The 12439-nt window shown below is 43.7% G+C and overlaps 1 protein-coding gene across 1 annotated transcript in view; it reads left to right on the top strand.

Moving 5' to 3' along the window:
• Positions 1-4788: 4788 nt before the first annotated feature.
• Positions 4789-12439, top strand: part of BEAN1 (brain expressed associated with NEDD4 1) — a gene marked incomplete at its 5' end in the record, with an annotated part of 37411 nt that continues 29760 nt past the window's right edge. Inside the window, 3 exons of the mRNA XM_080351956.1 lie at positions 4789-4819; positions 5830-5904; positions 11067-11201. Of these exons, the coding sequence (XP_080208082.1) occupies positions 4789-4819; positions 5830-5904; positions 11067-11201 (241 nt within the window). The remainder of the gene's footprint in view (positions 4820-5829; positions 5905-11066; positions 11202-12439) is intronic.

Here is a 12439-nt window from a genome sequence, read left to right as displayed (position 1 = left end):
CACGGAAAGTACACGTGCTTGTATTAAGCACGAAAAGTACGCGTGCAAGTGTGCACGGAAAGTTACACATGCTTGTCTTAAGCACAAAAAGTACGCGTGCAAATGTGCACGGAAAGTTACACGTGCTTATGTGGAAGCACGGGAGGAAAATACACCCACGATTATGCGAGGATTAATTTTCCACGTGCTCATATTGAGCACAGAAAGTATAAATATACTCGCAATCCTGCGAGAAGTTTTACTCACCCCTGTGGTGGCGAGGCAAGTGGAATCTCCATCCCGGAGGGGCTCTCGGCGGCAGCATCTTGCTCATGCTCTGAGAGACCCGCGACAACGGGCAGAGTCTCGACGAGAATCCCGTTTTTATATTGGCTGATCAGATCTGACTGTAGGCATTCTAGAAGCTTCTCTGCACCCCCACACTGGCTGTGGGTGCCCCTGAAGCCTCCAAACATCCCCCACATTGGCCACAGGTGCCCAGCAGCTCAGTGGCGCCTTGACACTCCCTTCTCCTAATGGCCCTGGCCAGGGGCTCTGGGGCCAAACAAAAGAAGCTGTTAGCATCAAGTAGCAGAGAGAGAGGGAGATGTGCCTACTCCTCCCATATTGAAGGAGGGTGGGGGAGAGAGGGGGGTTTGCATCCTGCCACAAGCCCCTTCCAACCTGCATTGTTTCACAGCTCTGTGAGATCAATGGCAAAGGTCTTCATTTGACTGATGGGAGCAAGGACAGCAAAAAAATAATATTTACTGCACAAATTTCTGCCTACCAATATCAAGTTTGTACTGCTGCTCCATTCTCTAATGGAAAACGATGTTAAAAATATCTGAAAAAAACTTAAAATTCTGAGGCTTTTCACAAAAATTAAGTTGAAAATAAAAGTTAGGCATTAAGACTCTCCATGCAAAAATGATCATATTTTTCCATATCTTAAGTAAATGTCTGAGAAAGCAGAATGAACATCTGGGTTTTTTTCAAAAGACAGTAATTTGAAAAAGTTTCCTTCAACGGATTCTTTTTACTACATTTCAGAACACAGGGAGCTGTGAAAGCGTGAGAGGCTTCCTAGCAAGTTCCAGCCGTCCTTTTCCTGACCATTACTGTTTTCAGCAGCAGGCACAGATTTTTACAGGCTGGTCCAGCACTCAGTGGAAACTCCCAGTAAGGTGTTACCTGTGCCCAGGGCCTGGTGTAATCAGCCTGCCCAGCAAGGGCAGAGCCCTGGGATGCCCAGCACCAGGGGCACTGCTGCTCTGGTACAGGTGCTGCACTCGCTGAGCTGGGGTAAGGCCGGCCAAGGGACATGAAGGCAAAGATACCTGTGTGCATTTGGTGATGAGACTCCTACAGCAAATAGCTCCAATGAAACCCCACTGCTGCTACATCAATGCTGTTATCACCAACAAGGCACAACATTTTCTACACAGAGAAGACTTTTCACATTCCCATAAATAACGATTAATCAATTTTGCTCATCCTGAGGCATTTTATTTAAGACTAATTGTATAATCCAACTGACATTTATTTCATTACCACCTCCTCTACTAAAAAAAAAAAAAACCAGTGATGAATAGTATCCCCCAAACGTCTCGCTACTAATACATAAAAATTCTCAGTCAAAAAGAGATCTCATTAGAGCAATAAAACTTATTTTGCCTTACAAAAATTGGCTGTCACAAAAAGTCCATGTGGGTAGCACAGTAGCTACCACACTTCAGCATCAGTTCAGCACTGAGCGCCAAGAATGTCAAATGAAACCACAGGAGATGGTAAACTGAGTTGTGGAGATCTGTCACTTCAGCAGACTGTACTGACGGCACAGTTTTATAATGAAGTCCCTAGATTGAAGAAAATGTAAAATCATCCAAGAATAAAATTATCTATCTTCAGCAAGGGTCCCTCACTGATTTCCCCTTCGCAGTAAATTAGGAAACGCACACTGAGGACGGCAACTTTATACAGTTCCATCCATAAGGAACACCATTCCAAACCTTACCTAAATACACTTAAGCTCCTACTCTGCCATGCTCCCTGTTTCTAAATGCTGGGAAACAACTGTCTTGAGAAAGTGAGATAATTCAGATGGGACACACAGGTCATAAACCACCAGGGGCAGATGCTGCTTTGGTCCCCCTTGTCTTGTGATGTTATGAGAAAGACGAGCTAACCCAATGTAAACAGATACGAGCAGCAGAAATTCTGAATATTTTTTATCTTTGTTCCAGCTCTCCCAAATACAGTCCATAAGCAATCTTCTATAGAATATATAATTTATTTATAGAAAATTCTCTTTAATACAAACCTACGTTACCAGAACAGAAAAGTAGCTGCAACAAAAAGAAGCAAATAAAAATGTAAACTACCCATAATATCACCCTGACACAACACATCACTGCTGAGATACTGCAGTAAGCATGCAAATCAGAGTCTGGCCTGAATTCCACAACACATCCAGGTTTCATTCCAGTGCACAACTGAAGGAGAAAAACAGGAACCCTTGAAAGCTGGAAAACACAAAGGATAAAAGTAAAAACCAGCCCTATCTCCATATGCACGTGACGCAGATTTGGAAATTAGCGGAGTAAGCCAAACCTACATTTCAGTAGATTCAAGACGGTCATGCCAAGTACGTGTAAGTACCAGGGAAGTTATTGTTAACTATGACGATGTTTCTGCAGGCTTTGATAGATCATATGTTGTACATTGTGTTATCTGGCCCAGAAACAAACATTCTTATGTCTCAGAAGTAGTTGCAATTCCTACTGGAGATAAAGGACAAGACTGTCACAGAAAGGGTTCTAAAGCCAGGCTTAGACAGGGGTGGTTGTTTTTTTTTTTAGAATTGCCAAACACTAAGCAATTCCCCTGTACTCAAAGTCAATTACTGAGACCTCTGCATTTCCCACAGTTTGTCAGCTTATATACTTGTCTAAGCATAGATTATTCAGTCAAACACAAGACTTCAAGTCTGTCAGGATTAAAGTTAATACTGATAGTACAGCTAAATATAAGGAGCCATTTGGGAAAGCTGCCATCACCAGACTTTGCAGAAGCACTAAACATTAGAAATTCCTGAAATTTAAAGTGGAGAAAATATAATATCCTTAAGTATAGCATTACACTCATACATGACTCCACACACAGAATGAGGCCAAGGGGGCACATATCCAGAAAAACAGCTTTTCTGATGCATATACAGATTCACACCTTCATGCCATAACTAAACAACGAAGAGCTTTAAAATGAAGCAATACAGTTTCCATGTATTGAAATGATAGAGGAGTCTTTTAAGGAGTCAGAGATTCTGAGGAGTTGAAGAAATTAATCACACAATAACTTTTGCAGCAGCATTTTAAGGGATTTTAGGGTAGAGATATGTTAATTAAGAACTAAGGTACTATAGTTTTGGCAAAAGGTACAGATACCACTGACTCACAGGGAAACATACTTGTAAATTTCCAGTAAACCTTCATTTCAACTGCCTTAGGCTCCATACTTAGGTGGATTTAAAAAGAAAGGGGGCAGGGGGGGCAAGTGATCAATGACAGCAGGAAAACCTTTACAGAAAGACCAGCGAGTACAAAGGCTTTACATCCACCCCAAATTTCATTACAACTCTGAATCCATTACTACGGAACCAAAGAGAAATTGAACAGTCTAGATACTGCTGGTAAAGTTGTTGCAACGTGAAAGAACTTTCCCACCAGACTACAGAGCCACCCGGGGCAGGGAAGCAAAGGAGGCTGTGCACATACTCGTGGAGCATCCCTCACAAACCTGATCAGTGGGACCACTCAGCAAGTAACTGCAGGGTTAATGTATGCACAGGAGAAAATGCCAATAGAACTTGCAACATTTAAAAGAAAAAGTGTGACATGATGTGCCAAAACGGCCTTATTCTTGCGTTCTTTACCTAAGCAGCTGCTGGCATCCTTTTCTTGGAGGTAAACAGCCGATTATAAAAGCTCATATGCTTTAGTACCAGCTGCAACCCCATTTTCTCTGTCTTTAGCACCAGAGCATTTATCATTCGCAATGAGAAATGCTTCGAAGAGCCTTGGTAACAAGCAGATCTTACTACTGTAAAGTGGTTTTAGCTCCTACTTGGACTACATTCTTCTCCTGGCCCCCATCCAGCCTCAGCGAATTACTCCCTCCGCACTGCTCAGATAATCCCGTCCATCCCCGCGGGTTTATTCCCAGGCAGTCTCCTCCCTTTCAGCCCAAGTGCTAGGCTGGACTCGGCTTTCAAGAGCCGTTATCCGCCTACAGCTCCTTATCCAGGCAGCAAAGCCCCGCAGCGTCCCTAACACTCGCCTTCCCTTTCCCCAGGCAGCGCAGCAGGGAGGGGAAGGCGCGGAGCCGGGGTTCCCGCAGGCCCCGGAACCCCGCAGGGCGGTCAGACCCCACAGATGTGCAGCCCCGAGCACCCCGGCTCGCCGTGCGGCCTCCGCCGGCCGCACCGCCCCCGGGCCCCGCTCCCCACAGGCCAGACCAGCACCCCGCATCCCGGGGACCCGCTCCCCACAGGCCGGGCCTGCCCCCGCTCCGTCCCGCCCCGCCGCCGCTGGAGGCCGGGCAGGGGAGGGGGAGCTGCAGCCGGCCCCCGCGGGGCGGAGGTCACCCGCCTGCCCCCGCCCTCCCCCACGGGCGCCGGCTCCGTCCAGCCGCCGCCGCTCCGGCCCCGCGCGGAGGAGGAGGCGGCGGGGCGCGTCTCCCGGCGGCGGCTGCGCCCGCCTCGCCGCCCGCCGCCGCCCGCAAGCCGCCGGGGAGCCGCGGCGGAGGCGCATGGAGAGAACGGCCGGCGCTGTGTGCTGGGGTAAGGCGCGCCGGGAGCCTGACCCTGCGGCGGTGGCAGCGGGGGAGCCGCCGGGCGGGGGGCAGCCCCCAGCCGGGCAGCACTGTGCCCCGAGGGCGGCCCGGGCGGGCGGCGGTGGGATGGGCTTCCGCGGAAACTTTGTTACTCGGGAACCCCCTCCCGAAGCAGAAAAAGCACCCCCGCATCGGGCTGCGCCGGGGTGCGGCTCCCGGGGGAAGGGCGGGATGGGGAGGGAAGACCAGGAACCAGGTGCCGTCTGTGGGGGCAGGAACCGGGAGCGTCCCCGTGGCACAGGGGACAGCACGGCTCGGCTGGATGGGAGCGCAGCCTCGGCAAAACGCTGTGCAAGGGCTGCGTGACATCCCACCGACGACCGGGAGCTGTTCTATATGCAACCGCAGGAGCATCAAGCCCACCTTATAGGAAATCTAAACATTTTGTTATTTAGGACACAGTTTACTCATGTGCATTTTGTTGTCTGCAAGTATAAACCTTTGAAATGCAAGTTATAAATATTAAAGCTTAAATACATAGGGGGAGTATGTGTGTCAAATTTTAGAATAAATTTATTCCAACCCAGTTTGACACACACAGCCCTAATGTATTCAAGATGCACTTAGGCAAATTAGGAAACAGTTATCTTGTTTCACAATGGTAGGTGCCTGTTTCAGTGACTGGTGAATGACTTGATACAATAATTAGCATATTTATATAACACATTGTTGTTTATACATGGGTTGTTTCAATCTACGAGGCATTAAAGTCACATGTAATATCATTTCCTGAACTGGACTCATTCCTGGAAGTACAAAGCAATGACTTGTTTGGTTTTTTCACCCCCATTCAAGCTACATCTGTGTGTGTATTCAGAGTCTGAAACATGTAATCTGGCCCCAGAAAGAGTGGGTGCATGTTAACAACACAATGTGTCTTCAACTGACATCTGACTGCCAAACAAAAACAAACTGCTATTAAGGACCTTTTTTTTTTCCCCACTTTTTCCTCCTTAGTTCTTTTCTTCCATCTTCCTCTCATCTCTGGAAGCTCCATCCGTATTGGAATAGGCAGCAATTATTCCAATCTCTGTAAGTAGTCTCTTTTTTTTTTCAAACTGCATTAATGGCATGCCTTGCAGCCATGTACAGCTGTAGGAAAATTATATTTAAAGTCCTCTAGCAGATAAACATCAATCCATTAAAAAACAAATAGCTTCCTGACTAAGAAAGCAACTGAGTTAACAGAAATGGCCTTAACCTTGTGATCTTTATACAGACAAAACTCACAGAAATGAGTGAGAGAATTGTATGAAATACAGAACCATAAAATTTACTGTCAGGTACAAGTACTTCAATATTTCATTTTTAAAACAAAATCCTTCTTTTCATCATTTTCTCCCACAACAACAAATTAGCACATAGCTGCTAAAACTGGTTTCCAAATTGAGCACACTGACATCAATCAAAATTTGTATCATTTTGGCACTCACTAATGAAACAAATGTGGCTAAAACTACTTCCAGTCATTGAAATAAAACAATTCCTGACACTGGACTTCCTTCTACTCTACTTTTATGACTGACTTTTGTAGTTATTACCTTAAAGTTTTTTGAAAAGGAAATAAAACATTATAGGAGCTAATTCTGCCCACGTCACTGGTCCTATTTTATCAGAAAAGCACATGTATGCAGGGAAGCAGAGCAGCATGTCCAATCTCTTGGAGAAGAGAACGCATAATGATAAAAATATATGCACAACCATTAAAACAACCAAGATATCTCTCAGAGCAAGTGCTGCAGCTCAGGACAAGCCACACTGAAATGTTGCAACTAGACTATGACTTTGGTACCAACTTTCAAGCTAAGATGCCCATCATGGGTGAGAAATCATGTGATTAAACCTAAAATTTAATGAAAGAACAGGCGAACAGTTATCTTATTTACTTGGTAACATATTGAAAGGAACAACAAAGCCAGGCAGCTACTATCATTCACAGAGTATAATTACCATCAGGCTTGATGTTTGCTGCCACAACCTACCAACCTGGAGAAACTCCTCTTAGTATCAAGACCAGCCTCCACCAACATTAGGTATTTGTAGGATCTAACCTAAGATAACTTTGGTAAGCAGAGTTTCATTCGTAAAGCTGAAGACAGTGCTAAACCAAGTAAATGCAAAGTGGTATCGGTATCCTTCAGATTGCCTGGTACTCCCTTAAACTCCTACAAAAAACATGCTAAAGTTGGGCTCAAGAGTAAGTGCAAAATTGGTAGATGCTGATTAAAACTGATTGCCTTCTGGCTAGCTAATATATGACAAATTGGCATCACATAAGTCGTAGAAAACACCTAATAACAATACAAAAATTAGAGGGAATTTTAGATGCTTACATTAATGTAGCTACATGTGGCTGTCTACCCATTTATTAGTGAATTGCCTGTAGGCTTGGCAAAAAAATACTTGTAATGTGCTTGTGTTGCTACAGGTTAATATTGCAAAAATACTGTTTAGGTGTTTTGGGGTTTTGTTTGTTTGTTTGTTTAGTTGGGTTTTTTTTTCTTTTAATTATGGAACTGTTTGGTTTACATTATGCATGAAATATTTAATAGCACTTCATTACATATGTAGCCAGAATATGTTTAGTTTGGAGATTCATATAAGAATACTATAATTTCTTATCAATTTTTTGCTTCCCTTGACCCTTAAGCTCAGATTGTTCCCTGCCATTGCACCTCCCAGAGAGGCCACTTCATGGCAAGACAACTTGCTATTGCATTAACTTTAGTGGAGTTTTGTAATCGAACTGTTGCAGCAAACAGTTCAGAGTAGTCTGAGTATTGCCCTAATTTCCAAAGGGGTGCCTACGTCTCTTGAAAATTACGCATTCCTAAGACAATATTTTTGTTTTACTTTGGCCTTAACTGAGTACAGTTCAGCCAGACCCAACATGCTGGCCTTCTATGCAAGGGCTATTGTGTTTAATTACTGTAATGCCCAGCCTGGGAAGAGGCTAGTGTTGTCCCAGGCTGTGTACCACAGGAAGGCGACCATATAGGGGGTTCCTCAGCTATACAGAACTCACATATGCCAGGTACTAGACCCGTTTACTCCCCTCAGCAAGTGCAAAGGCTCAGGAGCAGGACTGCAGCTGTGCCTCAAGAATACTGCGCTTGTACAGGACAAAGGGGTAAAAATCACACAAGCAAAGTCTAGGCAAGCAAACACTCAGCAATAGAGCTACATGACTTAAACCACACAATACCAAGGCAGGTGGACAGTTTTGGCACGTAATGGAACTTTCTGATCAGACATAAAATTTGGCATTAGCTTTGTTGCTTTAGATGTTTCCTTCTGAGAGAAACATTGGATTTTCTTCGCAAAGTGCTTTTAGCTTTTCGTCAGGTATGTTTGTTTTTTACAGTAAGAAGTCACAATTATGTCTAGAAAATATTGATTATAATGAATATGTCATTATTAATCAGCAGTTACAAACTTCAGTCACTGTTTCTAATACTTAAATGAAGGGGGCCCAAAACTGTCAGAGAAGTAAAAAGGCAGACAAATGGTTCTACCCAAACTGCCTCCCCTTCCTGCATCACGCTGCCTCCTCCACCTCCTCCTCAGCAGTTCTGAGATTCATCTCTGAAGAAATGGATTGTAGGCATAGGCAAAAGCAAACAAATCAACCAGTTTTTCAGCCAGTTAACCAGACTGCCAATACATATTGCTATTATAAAAAAGTATTTTACAACTATTGACTATATAATTATGTATTTAAATATTAGTAAACTTTGGTAATAACCATATTGAACTATGTCTCTGCTGTTACACCTAAGAGCACAAGGAATGTCCCCAGATATGTAAAATGATCATTTGGATGCATGAATCAGGAAAAACAAAACAATAAGATATGCAGAGAGTGTTTTAAAATCCCACGTTAAGATTTCCGTGTTACAACCTTTACAGATCTTACAAATGTACTCTTGCTAAACAGGATTATCTTACAAAATCAAGAAGGAACAAAAGCGTTTGTATGTGGCTCTCCTCTTTCCACATGAAAACCCACCTAAGCCAGGCACAGGGTCATACTTGCTGCAAAGGAAAAGCACAGAAAATCCTGGTACTAAAACCAGGAGGCTGTTGAGTAGACACTTTGGATGCTGCCTCTCCGCATTCGGCTCACACACAGCAGTGGCACAGCTGGCTGCCAGCTGTGCTGTCAGTGACTACCGCACTGCTACCTGTGTTCTGAGGCCCCAGGACGATGGTGAAAGGTTGAATAAACTTCTACTCATAAACGAGGAAATCTTTGTGTATGCAGCAAGAATAAAACACTTTCTCCACTGCTACAGACTAGGGAGTCTGCAGTTCTTGATGGCAAATCCTGCATTTTTCCCAGAAAACAGACACAGTTGTCTGGAGGCCAGTACTCAGTGAACATAAATTCACATTTGTATGCACAGGTGGAGCCCAGTGCCTCAGTTCAAGCAGGTGAAGAAACTGGGTGATTTTGGGCCTGTGACAGGTATCTTACAGTGGTTTCACTGGCTGCAACAGATTGAGACATACAGAAAGGCAAGAGATTGCTTCAAGCGGCGTGTGACAGCTTTTCTGTGTGCTGGTGTCCTGGAGAGAGCACATTATGCCAGGAAGTTCAAGTGAGAGACTGACAGATCTGTACCAAGACTTCGCCACCCCACAGCAGCGTATTCCCTTGCACTTGAGGGGTGCCTTGAGAAGAGTCAGTGATCAAGGCACCAACATCTACCACCCGTTACCAGTCTAACAGAGAATGCTGGAAACCCTGTAGGTCTGTGACGCCAGCAGTCAGGGAAACACACACTATAGTTGCTCCCTCTTCTCTAAGTGTACTGCAAAGTTTAATTTCCAGAATAATCTGCTCCTCACTGATTTTTTCTTTGTAGTGTCGATGTTTTCTGAAGGCACCAAAGAGGGTCTCATCTCCCTTTCCTTAAAGGCATATCCTGTATCTCCCTACTGTTTTCCACATTGCACTTCAGACTTTAATGACTCCAGCTGTGCAGAAAGGATGTTCAAATAGCTCCAGAACCACACCTCAGAATCCTTTGCTCTTTGCTTCTAATAGGTCGCATCTCTTGCTCAATACCTTTCTACCATAAATTTATTTCATGATGGCTTGAAATCATCTGTTTACATCAAAAATTAGTTTTTCACCTTTTCATGTATTAGGCTGGAATCTACACTGGGAAGGCATCAGTTTCTCTCCAAGCCTGATAACTTCTCATCCTCCTTTACAAGGATGTAGGCTGACAACTCCAAATTGTTCATTTCCACTGTAACTACTGACTTAAAGCTTTAGTTTCACCAGCTTCTCTCAACTCCTACCTCCCATTCCTAACTTTTTAATTTTTTTTAGTGGAGAGAATAGATTAAAATTCATTCCTATGCAACCACTGTGCCAAAATACAGATCAGAGTCCAACACTGCTGCCTATCAAATAAACAGAAATGATACTTGAGTTTTTGAAGGGGATCCCATCCAACCAGTACAAGCAGCCACACTGAGACACCTCTCAGAGAAGAGTAGGGCAGGAATAAATGTTTTCGAGGTGCTGAGCGCTATTAACCCTTGCAGTCTAACATTCTTTCAACCAAGGAGCCAAAGATTTGGCTTCATGCAGAGCTGCAGACCCCACTGTATAGGATATAATGTCACCGCAACCCAAACCTGAGTTTGTATCCATAAATTTACCCAAGGCTTTATTAAGATTATTAAAAAAAAATCCCCACTCTGTCAGACTGAGTTTCTACCCCTAATTTTCAAACTGGAAAAGGATTGTGAGAGTTACAGCAAAGAAGCCCTTAATCCAGTCCTTCAGGTTTATGCAGGACAGCAGATCTCTTTTTTTCCCCTGGTTTATCCATTTTGTGTGTTAAGTTGGAGCAAAAATGGATTGTTTCTTTTGGATGTTAAAGCACGTAAATCAGTCAGAAGGCTGGTTACCTCAGAGACACGGTACCCTTGTGATTTCTTTGGTATGCTGCACCTAGATCTCATCTGTCTCAAACGCCATTTAAATGATCAGCAACAACAGCACAGGAAATATTTAAGTCTGAAACCCTTTTCAGATCTGACAAAGAGGAGAGAGTGTTTTCATCTGCCCAGGGCTTTCAAAAGCAAAAGATTGACTTTCAGCTGACCTGTGGCTTTGTTGCTCACGAAGGAGTTGCTTGTTACATAAAGTAATCTATTGTTTCTCCTCCTTTTAGATGAACAGAGTATTCTGCCATGTAAAAAAGAAGAACTACAGTGTGGTGACGGACTCTGCCTCTTAAACTGGCTGCGCTGTCACTATAAGAGAGACTGTGGCAGAGACTACATGTCCATCAAACTAACATGCTCAAGTGAGTTACCCGTCACTTTCCTAAATCATGACATCTCCTACGAATGTGAATCCATTTGCTCAAAGAATCCGTGTTGGGAGCAATATACTGTTCTAAATATTAGATTTTGTCTGGTTTTGCTGTTGGAAGGATATGGATATTTAGAGGTTGATTTATTCATATGTCCAAATCATTTATACTGCATGCTGATTTCAAGTAGAATAGTAGACAAATATCAGTAGTAGTGGGAATGGAAGATTTGGTCAAGCTCAAAATGCATTAAGGCAATGTACTGTGGGGGCTGCTGCTCTGAAACACCAGTGGACGGGGGAGAATAAAATAAGGCTAAAAAAGGCAGTTGCCATTGCAGGAAACAATCAGACACTGCCATGTCTACAGAGCAGTGACTGCTGGCCGGGCAGTCTGCATTTGGAAATGTTAATGTGAATAAAATAGCTGCCAGCTGATTAAAATAACACTTCAGCAAGAGAGAGGTAAGAATTACTGTCAAGTCAGAGATACTTAAGAGCGTGTTTCAAGGAGTCATAGGGTAACTTTTGTGAACAGTGCAGATAGCTCACATTAGAACCAGATTTGTTGCAAATACGTTGAAAGACGGGTTGGAGGGTTTCTGATGAATGAAAGTGTGTTGTAACCTCAACAAATGCTGTTTACTAGCAAACTTGGTGATGTAACTATCTCAGCTTTTTCCTGTTACTGCTTTTTGCTCTTCATGTTTACTTGTTAATTTCAAGCTACAGTTTCACCTCTGAAACCATCCTTTTAACATACCCGTCTTCTATCTAGCAACATCTAAGAGGGCAAATTACTTTTAGACTTCTATTCTACACAGTACAAATAAGATAGATCACATACTGCTGTCACTAATTACTTGACAGAAATATTCGCAGACTTGGGTTTTTAGTTAACACAACATCGTACACAGAAGAACACAGCCTCAATTTTGCAGAAAGACCAGAAATTACAACAAGGAGAGCAGAACAACAGCTACTTTGTTAGGGCAACAAAGATGCTGAAGGGAGTGGAGCATCTCCCTTATGAGGAAAGGCTGAGGGAGCTGGGGCTCTATAGCTTGGAGAAGAGGAGACTGAGGGGTGACCTCATTAATGTTTACAGATATCTAAAGGGTGAGTGTCAGGAGGATGGAGCCAGGCTCTTCTCGGTGACAACCAACGATAGGACAAGGGGTAATGGGTACAAACTGGAACACAAGGGGTTCCACTTAAATTTGAGAAGAA

Source organism: Nesoenas mayeri, assembly GCF_963082525.1.
Source record: "Nesoenas mayeri genome assembly, chromosome: 12".
Classification (NCBI taxonomy): Eukaryota; Metazoa; Chordata; class Aves; order Columbiformes; family Columbidae; genus Nesoenas; species Nesoenas mayeri.
The sequence above is the reverse complement of the archived record's forward strand: the minus strand, read 5'-3'. Positions and strand labels throughout refer to the sequence as shown.